Source organism: Hemicordylus capensis, chromosome 2 (assembly GCF_027244095.1).
Source record: "Hemicordylus capensis ecotype Gifberg chromosome 2, rHemCap1.1.pri, whole genome shotgun sequence".
Classification (NCBI taxonomy): domain Eukaryota; kingdom Metazoa; phylum Chordata; class Lepidosauria; order Squamata; family Cordylidae; genus Hemicordylus; species Hemicordylus capensis.
Window position 1 is genome coordinate 88,837,776 of NC_069658.1, and position 12,048 is coordinate 88,849,823.

The 12,048-nt window shown below is 45.6% G+C and overlaps 1 protein-coding gene across 4 annotated transcripts in view; it reads left to right on the plus strand.

Moving 5' to 3' along the window:
* AUH (AU RNA binding methylglutaconyl-CoA hydratase) overlaps positions 1–12,048 on the plus strand; it is an 80,492-nt gene that overhangs the window by 53,455 nt on the left and 14,989 nt on the right. For all 4 annotated transcript variants that reach the window (XM_053294588.1, XM_053294586.1, XM_053294584.1 and 1 more), the window contains one exon: positions 3,183–3,370. In XM_053294588.1, coding sequence (XP_053150563.1) covers positions 3,183–3,370 — 188 coding nt within the window. The remainder of the gene's footprint in view (positions 1–3,182; positions 3,371–12,048) is intronic.

The following is a 12,048-nucleotide window of genomic DNA, read 5'->3' on the forward strand; positions in this document are numbered from 1 at the left end:
TCTGCCTTTGTAATATCAGCTGCTTACACATTGTGTCTAGAATCTCATAATGTATGGTTTTCTCATGATAGATAAAAGTCTCTGGATTATAATATAAGCGACTTACTGGATTTTCTCCAGGAAGGGCTAAGTGATAAGAATCTGCTGACTACATATTTTTAGACCTATGGATGCATTTTAGTAAGTTAGCTTTGATATCTGAATGAATATCTCTGAATTATTTTGCAGTTCTTTGAGAACTTCTATTACAAATTTATTATGTAATATTTTCTGTGAACTAGTAAACTACTAGTTCTATATTTTTTTATTTCTTCAATCATGTTTTTGTAGGAAAATGCATAATTACACAGTACTTACTACATATTGTAAAATGTGCATACCCTGTTTCCCCGAAAGTAAGACCTACCCCGAAAGTAAGACCTAGCAGTAATTTCTGATGTACCGCTAATTGCCCTAGTGCATTTTTTGGGGCTAAAACTAATATAAGACACTGTCTTATTTTCGGGGAAACATGGTAATGTCAACTTCCCATGAAAAATTGTATCCCTCGAGAAAAAAATTGGAGGTTCAAAGAGTCATAGCAGGTTAAAAAGGAAATGCAGTTCTTTATTAAGGTTAGTGATTCATTGATCATCTCATAGTATTCAAGGATGTGATTTGATATCGAACCAGTTTGCATTCAAACCAGGCTGGTTCGGATGTTTGACCTCAAACTGAACCAGACCTATTTCAGTCCGAAGTCAAACCGAACCTCTTGGGCTGATTTTGGCCCAGTTCCAGGGTGGCCGGGGATGTCAAAATAGGGTAAAATAATGAATTGCTTATTGCTGCTGTCAGCTGTGGCAGCTGCAGGGGAGGGGGTTCTACAGCGTATTCCCTCTCACTGTCCTCTTCCCGAGTCTCCCAGGCCAGTTCGGCCCTCTGTGCACATGCAAAGGCCATTTGGGTGGGGGGCCGCTGCGCATGGGCCATTTATGTGTGGTCACATAAATGGCCCATGTGCATGCATGGTGGTCGAAAAAATAGCCATCCAACATGTGCAGGGGGCCAAAATGGCCCCTGAAGACGGAGGTGGGAGGCCAGCTGGGGGAGGGGGAGCTGCCACAGACACACACACGCACACCCCTGGTGGCAGCTGCCACAGACACACACACGCACACCCCTGGTGGCAGCTGCCGCAGGCACACACCCCCACACACCCCTGGTGGCAGCTGCCGCAGGCACACACCCCCACGCTCCCCCGGTGGCTGCTGCCGCAGGCACACATCCCCATGCTCCCCTGGTGGCTGCTGCCGCAGGCACACACCCCCAAGCTCCCCCAGTTGCTGCTGCCGCAGGCACACCCCTCACACACACACCCTGGTGGCTGCTGCCGCAGGCACACACCCCCACACACATCCTGGTGGCTGCTGCCGCAGGCACACACCCCAAACACACACCCTGGTGGCTGCTGCTGCAGACACACACACCCCGTGGCAGCTGCAGTACTCTCGAGTCTGCCACTGGCGGCATTAAGTAATTCATTATATTATACTACTTTGGTGCTCCATTTTTCCATACCAGTAAAATGGTATAGAGCTCTAAAAAAGTATTAGTCCTCATCCTACTTCCCAGCTTAGAAGTGTTTGGACCATTTGCAGGTCCAGCCACACAAATGGCCCCTGTGCATGTGTGACACACGGAGCCGTTGGAGACCCCCTTGGGCCACCGAAGTCTTTGGCAGTGGTGAGATCTTTTTTTAAAAAAAATTAGCCATGTCTGGCAACCCCTGAACTGGCCTGGGGGGGTTGGCTCAGCCTCGAACCAGGCCGGCTCGAGCTGGTTCGCACATCCTAAGTTTGTACTGGGAGTATCCAATTCATAACTTTGCTCAGGGACCACCTTCATCTCAATCAGAATGTTGAAAATCAGTGGCAATGTTGGATTTTTCTCCTTTGTTTCTAGTTTCAAGTTACTGAAGTTGGCTCATGTACTCTTTTTACCATTAGTTGACCTTCCACCTAGCAGATATGAAGCTGTGCATATAGTGTTGCATTTAGCAGCTGAAAGAAATGCAAAGTTTAAAATGACCTGGTAAACCAGTCCTCTGAGGCGGGCTGATACACTGAGTTTAGAGTAGAAGGCTGGTCTAGGGATGTGCATGAACATCCTGTCCGGAGGACTCTTCAAACACTGGCCGGTTCAAAGAGTTTGACGGGGGTGGCATAACTTTAAGGGTGGGGGAGGGTGCACTTATCTCCTCCCTCCGCGTTTCCCCGCCAGCGCTCGCTAGAAAACCGGTATGGCAGGGCAGCAACTTACCTCCCTGCCCCCCGTCTGCTCTTCTGACCGGAAGTAGATGGAAGTAGTTCATGTGTGCATGCAAGTCACACTTGTGCATGATGATGTGTGCGTGTGCATGAGCCTGCTTATGCCTACTTCTGAACAGAAGAGTGGACGGGGTGGCAGGGAGGTACACTGCCACCCCATCGGACCAGTTGTCCAGCGAGCGCCAGCAGAGAGAAAGGGGTAGGTGCATCCTCCCCCACCCTTAAAGTTATCCCACCCCCACCATCAAACTGGCCCCCGCCCGTTCCGTGCACATCCCTAGGCTGGTCTATCCTCCAACCTCAATTGGTATACAAGCTCTCCCTGGAAAAACGGGCCTAAAAATGGTGCTCAAATCAGCCAAAGTGATTCAAGGGTGATTTCTTGAGATAACCAGTCAAGCTGGCTGTCTTCAACAAAACAATTCAGTGATTCTGTGATTCAATTCAAATTTGAATTTAATAATAGAATCTGTTTTGTACCCACCTCTTTTCTGATTGTGGTTGGTAGGAAGTACACATTTTTATATTTATCATTGCAGAACCTTCACCAGCAGTGTATGTACTCAATCAATCTGTGCTAGATTGAATCTAATGTTTTGTTGATATGACTCACTGTTCTTTTGGTTAATAACTAGAGTTTCTGCCTCTTATTTACTGGGCCAGCTATGATCCTCTTTGTTTTTCTTAATTATTGATGAAAGAGCTGCTTATTTCATTTTTTTTTTTAAGAGGGGGGTGGCTGAATATGTGCATTAATCCAGAGATGCTTGCTCTCGCTTACCATGATAAATCGTGCTGATTTGTGGCACCACTTGGTCAAGTCATGCTATTACAGAATCAATATTTGCATTTCCTCTCTCTCCCAAACTACAGGGGGGACTCAAAGGCTACCTCGTACAATTGGAGTATCTTTGGCAAAAGAACTAATCTTTTCTGCACGAGTTGTTGATGGCGAAGAAGCAAAATCAATAGGATTAATCAGTCACGTTGTGGAACAGAATGAAGCAGGGGATGCTGCCTACAGAAGGGCATTAGCTCTGGCTCAAGAATTTTTACCTCAGGTACAGTCCAAATGGAATGTGTTGACTTAACCTGTCGCTTCAGTGATTTAGAAGGCAATGAACAAGTAACCTGTAGTAATCGCAAAAGTGATTATCGCAGTAAAATACATTAAAATAGCATTTCTTTTGAACAAATAGAAACAAAACCCCTTATTTGTAAATTAAATAGTAGTGCTACTGGGGCACTATCTTATTCCCGCCCCCCCATCATTGTTACATCAGAGCCTTTTTTGTTTGTTATAACAGTTATAATATTAGAATAAAAGTTGCAGCTTAAGCTTAACATCTCCAAGTGTGGTTTCCAGTTTGTTTTTATGAAATGCCCGTTTACTGCAGCATGTTATACTCATTGTGGTGAGTTTTCTTGCTAGTTTTCCAAACTAAATTCTTCAGGTTCTCTGCATGATAAAAAGTATTGAACAGGCATTTTGTAGTTGGAGTCCAGCAAAATCCATTAACTTTGATAGGATTTGCATGCATGTAAAAGTAATTTTCTTTTTGGTTACTGTCTTATATATTGTGTATATTTCACTTACTTGAATATATTTACTTAAATTTCCCTTGAATATAGTATATCTTGCACTTTTTGAATATTTACTTACAGAAATTCCTTTACATGTAAATTTAAGGGTAACCAGGAAAAAAATGCACATGAAAAAAGCCCACAAGAAAATTGCGCACAGAAAAAATCCCACTGTCATAAAAGCACACAAGAAAAATGCGCACATGGAGCATTGCCCGCACGGAAAAATGCTCACATGTAGACTACTCTCCAACACAAGAATTTTTCTGTGTGGGCATTTTTCATGTGCATTTTATTTATAGAACCAAATTTAAGGCATAAAGTGAGGAAAAATTGAATGCCCAAAAGCAAGAAAATGAAAAAACAAGTCTTACCCTGTGTCAAGTATAGTAGACATAACTTGGTGTTGTCAGAGGTCAACTTCCTTTCACTTAGTTTTACAGAACACATTTCTTAATTGTATCTCATTATATAGCTAAAAGAGAGCACATCTTAGGATTCTTTCAGGTAATTATCTTTGTATGTGATAGGAATCCACTGTAACTTTCTACTGGTAGTTTTGCCCTAGATACTCCATCCACATATCAAATCATGTAAACAGTGGCTGACATCCCAATGAACAAAGAATGGGTGCTTCAGGTTACTTTCTCCTGTGTGAATGCTGTTGCATCAGTATCCTTAGAGTCCAAAGCTCTGGCTCTGAAAGATTGGAAACCTTTCTCTTATCTCATCATTGAGGCTCTCCGCATAAGCAGTGTGGAGAGCCTTACCAGGCTCTATGCGGACAGCGACTTAGCCTGCTGTCCCTGCAGATGAGCAGTCGCTCATTGCTGGGCAGCCGGATTGGCCGCCCACACGACTACCAGCTTTGACACGGAGCTGATAGGGGCTGCAGGGATCGGCGGACGCCTGTTCCTCAGATGTCCCAGGATGCCCCTGAGACCAGGATGCTTGTGTTAGCCTTCTGGTGGGGGTCACCGTGGCATGGAGCCATGCTGTGGTGATGCACGACCTGGAAAATGGGGTTACCGGAGCGCTCGCTCTGCTATTTCGGTTTAATGGGAGGGCTTTTTCGGCGGGCTAGCTGCCAGAGGAAAACTGATGGGGGAAAACCAGGCTGGGCTCCTTTAGCCCAGTTTTCCCCCATCGTGAGAATAGCCTCAGTGTCTAACTGCTAACTGAGCAAAGAGGCACCTTTTTTAAAGTGGTGATTCTCTTTAGCAGGGGGAGTACAGCTGGCCGTATCCATCCCCAGCGCAACATTCCTCCAGTGGCTGTTGCTGGTGTCTATCTTACATTTCTTTTTTAGATTGTGAGCCCTGGTCTTGTTCCTATTCCCAAAACCGCTTCAGCTTCCCCTGCAAGGGGTACTTGAGCCTTTTCTCCTCCTCCTTACATACTTTGGAGGGAGCAATACCACTTCTCAGGGCCTGCTTACTCCTTGCTTAGGAGATGCATGGATTACTGGAGTTCCCCTGAAGCCTTGGATCATGGCTATATCAATAGCGTTGGGAGGGCCCGGAATCCCTACTTTATGCCCTCCCTAGGCTTGACCTACAATTATGAGGAGTTCTGCTTATGGAAACAAACAAAAAACTGAGATCCAGCTCTATTCCCCAGGATCCAAATCTAGGGAAGGGACTTGATGCCTATTTTAAAATGTCACAAGATCCACACCCACAACCTTCTTCAGATCAATTCCCATTTCCGAACATAGATGTGCATACTCAGCTTGCATCACCTGATGTTCACGTCATCTCCACCCCAACTGGACAGGATAAATCTCTGGTTCATGACAAGAACAAGGATGATGATGAGTATACTTTATCTTCTGATTCCAATGGAGACTCGACCCTAACAGAGAATCCCTCTGATCTATTAGCAGAAGAAAATGTTCCAATCCCCTTTTGACTCTCCCAAGGAGGAGATTAAATCTTACTGTCTCCAAGTTATGGAAATAGCCAAAGTTCTTGGATTTCAATTGGGCATCAACTTCAAAAGTCAAAGATCCAGTGTATGACTTCAGGTTATCTTCCTCTGTGTCTCAACCAGCAGCACTACCTAATGCTCCCAGTTCTCATCAATTCAACAAAGTCTGCTTGGGAAAGCCCCTACAGCCTCCTCTTCCATCTCTAAATATCTAGAACATTCCTATAGGGTATAGGAAGATGACTGTCCCTTCCTTTTCAAACACCAGGCCCACCCCTGGGCCCTGCACTGGGACAGGCCCTGCGGAGGAGCAGCCTGCTCTGCAAAAATTTACCTTCCTCTCCTCTCCCAGCTTGGCCAACCTGTAGAGCTGCAGCCTGCAGGAGTCGCGTGCAGGCTTGCTTGCTATCCAAAGACTCCCTCCACAAGAGAAGATGCTGCTAGAGCTCCCTTTCCCCGGACCCACTCTCACCTGTTCAGTGGGTGAAAGGGGCTTCCAAGGGCTACTCTGCTGGAGCAGGCCTCCCTGAAGGCCTCTTAGTTTCCTGAAGCTCTCCCCAGTCCCTGAAGCTCTCCAGCCAGGAGACAGTGGCCAGCACTGGCTGCCCACCAAAGCGCTGTGCACACCCTCTGCTGTCCCTGCCCTGCAGCCCTGGGCTGTGCTAAGAGCTTGTGCCTTCCTCTTCCTTCTCAGAGCCAGCAATGGATGGTATGAGATTTCCCTTTTTTATACCCCCCCCCATATATTTATAGAATGGCTTCCTATAGGGCTTTGATATTGGGCACAGATATAGGGCAGGGTGGGAGGGTTCTGAATATTAAAATTGATTGGACAAATTGTTTTTAATATATTTATTTTTAATTTTTCTAAAAATATCAAAATACAAGTGGCTTGTTTCATGGCAGAAAATTACAAAATCTTTTGCAACTGAAGATCCCCCTTGGACCATCATTCCACCCCCCACATGGAGGAAATTAGCCTTTTCCACTTTTTGCCCCACCCTTTAGATCACCTGGAATGACTTGGCATAGGGCTTTGATATTTAGACAGATATAGGGCAGCATGGGAGGGCAATGTATATTGAAACTGAAAAGGGTTGGTCAGTCCGTTGATTTTTAATATTTTCCCCGAACTGTGGTAAACCTGCCAGAAAGAGTTATCTGTATCCATAGAGTACTTGGCAGCTAGTGGAAGTAGAGCAAACTGTAAACCGCTGAATAAACTTTATTTTATTTGTACATGTACAAGTTGGTTTGTAATCCAGAATGTCTGAGTGAGAACTGTGAAGCAAAGGCATTGTGTTGTGCTTTTAACTTTTTTCACTTACAAATGTACTATATGTCCAGGCTGGTTGGACATGCCCATAAACCTCACTCACTCTGTTTACGCAGTATGTCATCAGTCAGTAAGATTTTGTAATCATATGAAATGTTAAGGAGGCCCCACACATGCTGATTCACCCCTAGCCCTGCAACCCCCTGGAGACAGCTCTTTCAAACGTCCACCTCCAAACTCCCTAGTAGTGGACTTCACCATGGGAGGTAAGTCTAGAAGAAAACATTCAACACCCGTGGAAAAAGAGGGAAGGAAATCGGATGTCATCAGACATAAGAAGCTATTCAGCTTCATGCTTTTCTATCAAGATAGCCAATTACATGGCCTGTATGGCCAAATATCACTAGTCTACGTGGGATAACCACAAAGAGGATCTGAAAGATGTGTCTTTATGGACTAAATTCAATAAGGTTCTCTCTAGATGGGCTGATGTCGCCTGCAAACACATAAGCATGGCCAAACATCTAACTGAAACTGAATCTTGATCACTTACAGCAGCTATCTCCCTAAGACACCATGGCTTGGCTTTGCTCCACATCACTCTAAATGGACATGAGAGAGAAAATAGAAGGCCTGCCCTTTGAGGGGAATGGCCTGCTTAGTTTCAAGGCTGATGACACAAAAGATGAAAAAGATCTTAAATATCCAGCAAAAACATTGACAATGTCTTCCACCTCACAACCCTACACCTAAGGGTTTTAAAAATTTGTGAGACAAAGATACAAGTCAGACCGCAGAGAAAACAGGAAATAGTACCAATATGGACAAAAGAGATCCTACTGTCCAAAGTAGAGACAACATCAAAAATTGAAGGAGCAAGAACAACCAAAGAACATAAGAACACCCTGCTGGATCAGGCCCAATGCCCATCTAGTCCAGCATCCCGTTTCGCAAAGTGGCCCACCAGATGCTGCTGGAAGCCATAGGCAGGAGTTGAGGGCATGCCCTCTCTCCTGCTGTTGCTCCCCTGCAACTGCTACCCAGAGACCCCGCCCCCGATGCTGGAGATGGCCTACAGCCCTCCGACTAGTAGCCGTCAATAGACCTCTCCTCCATGAAGTTATCCAAACCCCTCTTCAAGCCATCCAGGTTGTTGGCTGGCACCACATCTTGTGGCAGAGAATTCCACAAGTTGATTATGCATTGTGTGAAAAAGTACTTCCATTTGCTGGTCCTAGATTTCCTGGCAATCAATTTCATGGGATGACCCCTGGTTCTAGTGTTATGGGAGAGGGAGAACAATTTCTCTCTATCCACTTTCTCCACGCCATGCATGATTTTATAGACCTCTATCATGTTTCCACGCAGTCATCTTTTTTCTAACCTAAATAGCCCCAGGTGTTGTAGCCTAGCCTCATAAGAAAGGTGCTCTAGGCCCTTGATCATCTTGGTTGCCCTCTTCTGCACCTTTTCCAGTTCTACAATGTCCTTTTTTAGATGTGGTGACAAGAATTGTAAGCAGTACTCCAGGTCTGGCCGTACCATAGTTTTGTATAAGGGCATAATAATATTAGCAGTTTTATTTTCAATCCCCTTCCTAATGATCCCTAGCATGGAATTGGCCTTTTTTTTACAGCTTCAGCACATTGAGTTGACACTTTCAACAAGCTGTCCACCACGACCCCAAGATCCCTCTCCTGGTCAGTCATCGACAGCTCAGATCCCATCAGCATATACTTGAAGTTGGGTTTTTCATCCCAATGTGCATCACTTTACACTTGCCAACATTAAGCCGCATTTGCCAATTTGTCGCCCACTCACCCAGTTTGGAGAGATCCTTTTGGAGCTCTTCACAGTCAGTTATGGATTTCACTACCCAAAAGAGTTTGATATCATCTGCAAATTTGGGCGTCTCACTGCTTACCCCTGCTTCTAGATCATTTCTGAATAAATTAAAAAGCACCGGTCCCAGTACTGATCCCTGGGGGACCCCACTTCTTACTTCCCTCTGTTGCGAAAACTCTCCATTTATCCCTACCCTCTGTTTCCTGTCTTTTAACCAGTTAGCAATCCACACATGTACTTGTCCCCTTATCCCATGACCGCTAAGTTTCCTCAGGAGTCGTTGATGAGGAATTTTGTGGAAAGCTTTTTGGAAGTCCAGGTATACTATGTCAACTGGATCACCTTGATCCACACACTTGTTGACACTCTCAAAGAAGTCCAAAAGGGTGGTGAGGCAAGATTTACCTTTGCGGAAGCCATGCTGGTTCACTCCCAGCAGGGCCTGTTCTTCTATGTGCTTTACAATTTTCTCCTTGAGGATGCTTTCCATCAATTTGCCTGGAATGGATGTTAAGCTAACTGGCCTGTAATTTCCTGGATCGCCCCTGGATCCCTTTTTGAAAATCGGTGTTACATTTGCTACTCTCCAGTCCTCTGGTACAGAACCTGATTGCAGGGATAAGTTATATATTTTAGAAAGGAGGTCAACAATTTCACATCTGAGTTCTTTGAGGACTCTTGGATGGATGCCATCCAGCCCTGGTGATTTGTTAGTTTTCAGTTTTTCCAGACAGTTGAAAACATCATATCTTGTCACTTCTATCTGGCTCATTTCTTTAGCCGCCATCCCCGAAAAACCTGGTTCAGGAACAGGTATATGCTCAGTATTCTCTGCCGTGAAGACGGATGCAAAGAACTCATTTAGCTTCTCTGCAATCTCCATATCCTCCTTAATAAGCCCTTTCACTCCCTCATTGTCTAATGGTCCAATTGCCTCCCTGGCAGATTTCCTGCTTCTGATGTATTTAAAGAAGTTTTTGTTATTCAACTTGATGCTTTTAGCTAAATGTTCCTCAAACTCTCTTTTCGCCTCCCTTATTGTTGTCTTTCATTTCTTTTGCCAGAGTTTGTGTTCCTTTCTGTTCTCTTCATTTGTCAGGCCTTCCAATTTCGGAAGGAAGTCTTCTTCCCTTTTATGGTTTCCTTGACAGTACGCGTTAGCCATGCTGGCATCTTCCTGGACTTAGTGGTACCTTTCCTCTTTTGGGGTATACAGTCTAACTGGGCTTCTAGTACTGTGGTTTTAAGTAAACTCCATGCACTCTGGAGCGAAGTGACTCTCCTGATTTTCCCTTTCAGCTTCCGTTTCACCATACTCCTCATTTTAGAGTTCCTCTTCTGAAATTCAAAATGTCTGTGTTAGACTTCCTTGGTGATTCTCTCCCCACATGTATGCTGAATTTGATGGCACTATGGTCACTGTTCTCTAAAGGGTCAGTGACACTGACATCCCGCACCAGATCCTGGGTGCAACTCAGAATTAAGTCCAAAGTTGCCTTCTCTCTGGTTGGTTCCAAGACCAACTGTTCTAGGGCACAGTCATTTAGCGTATCTAGAAATTTGACCACTTTGTCATGACCTGACTGTGAATTTACCCAGTCTATGTGTGGGTAATTGAAGTCACCCATGATTACAGCCCTGCCTCTCCTTGATGCCTCCCTGATTTCCTCCCGCAACTCCCAGTCACTGTCAGCATCAAAATGACATTTTGATCAGGAGGGCGATAGCACGTCCCCAGTAGCACGTTCCCTTTCAGGCCTTGTATTGTCACCCACAGGGTTTCTGTGGAGGACTCCAGTCCACCCAGGTTTTCTAGCTTGTTAGATTCTATGCCTTCTTTTACAGTGCTACTCCACCTCCAAGGCGCCCCTCCCTGTCCTTTCTATAGAGTTTATATCCAGGGATAACAGTGTCCCACTGGTTCTCACTGTTCCACCATGTTTCTGTTATGTCCACTATATCTATTTCTGTGTTAGCCACCAAGCACTCCAGCTCACCCATTTGGCTCGGAGGCTTCTGGCATTGGCATATAAACACCTATACGCTAAATCTCTCACCTGATGTACGCTATCTTTCTTTTGACTTTTTGACCAGCTGGCACAGTCTCCCATCTGCTCTTTATGTGGTACTGCTCTGTCCCCTTAATGTTTTATCTGAATCCTTTGCACCCTCTCACTTTAAGGGATGGCTTTTGCCGAATGGGATACTGCCCAGCTCCCATCGGCTGTTCCCCAGGTGTCATTTTAAAAGCTGCTCTGCAGCCTTTTTGATTTTAAGCGCCAGCAGTCTGTTTCCATCTTGGTTCAAGTGCTACCTGTCCCTTTTGTACAGGCCTTGCTTACCCCAAAATGTATCCCAATGCCTAACAAATCTAAACCCCTCCTCCCGGCACCAATGTCTCATCCACGCATTGAAACCCCTCAGCTCTGCCTGTCTCACTGTACCTGTGCGTGGAACAGGTAGCATTTCTGAGAATGCTACCTTGTTGGTCCTGGACTTCAATATGCTACCTATCAACCTAAATTTGGCTTCCAGGACCTCCTGACTACATTTCCCCACATCATTGGTGCCGACATGCACCACGACAGCTGTCTGCTCCCCAGCACTGCCTAAGTGCCTATCTAGACTCTCCGTGATGTCCGCAACCTTCGCACCAGGCAGGCAAGTCACTGTGCGGTCAACATGCAGGTCACAAACCCATCTCTCTATACCTCTAATGATTGAATCCTCCACTACAAGGAGGCCCCCACCCCCCAGAGGAATATCCCCTGTGTGAGAGGATATGGGCTCATCATTTATGGAAGGAGTCCCTTCTAAAGGAGCATTTCCTTCTTCCTTAGACCGATGTCCTCCTTGCCCGAGACCCTCATTCTCCCTGACAGCAGAGGAGCTATCACCCCTGGAGTGGGATGTCTCTATCATGCCCCTGAAGGTCTCGTCCACATGCCTCTCTGTCTCTCTGAGGTTCTCCAGATCTGCCACCTTGGTCTCAAGGGAACGAACTTGCTCCCTCAGAGCCAGGAGCCCCATGCACTGAGCACACAACTATGACTTCTGCCCATGGGGCAAATAGTCATACATGTGACACTCTGTGCAATACACTGG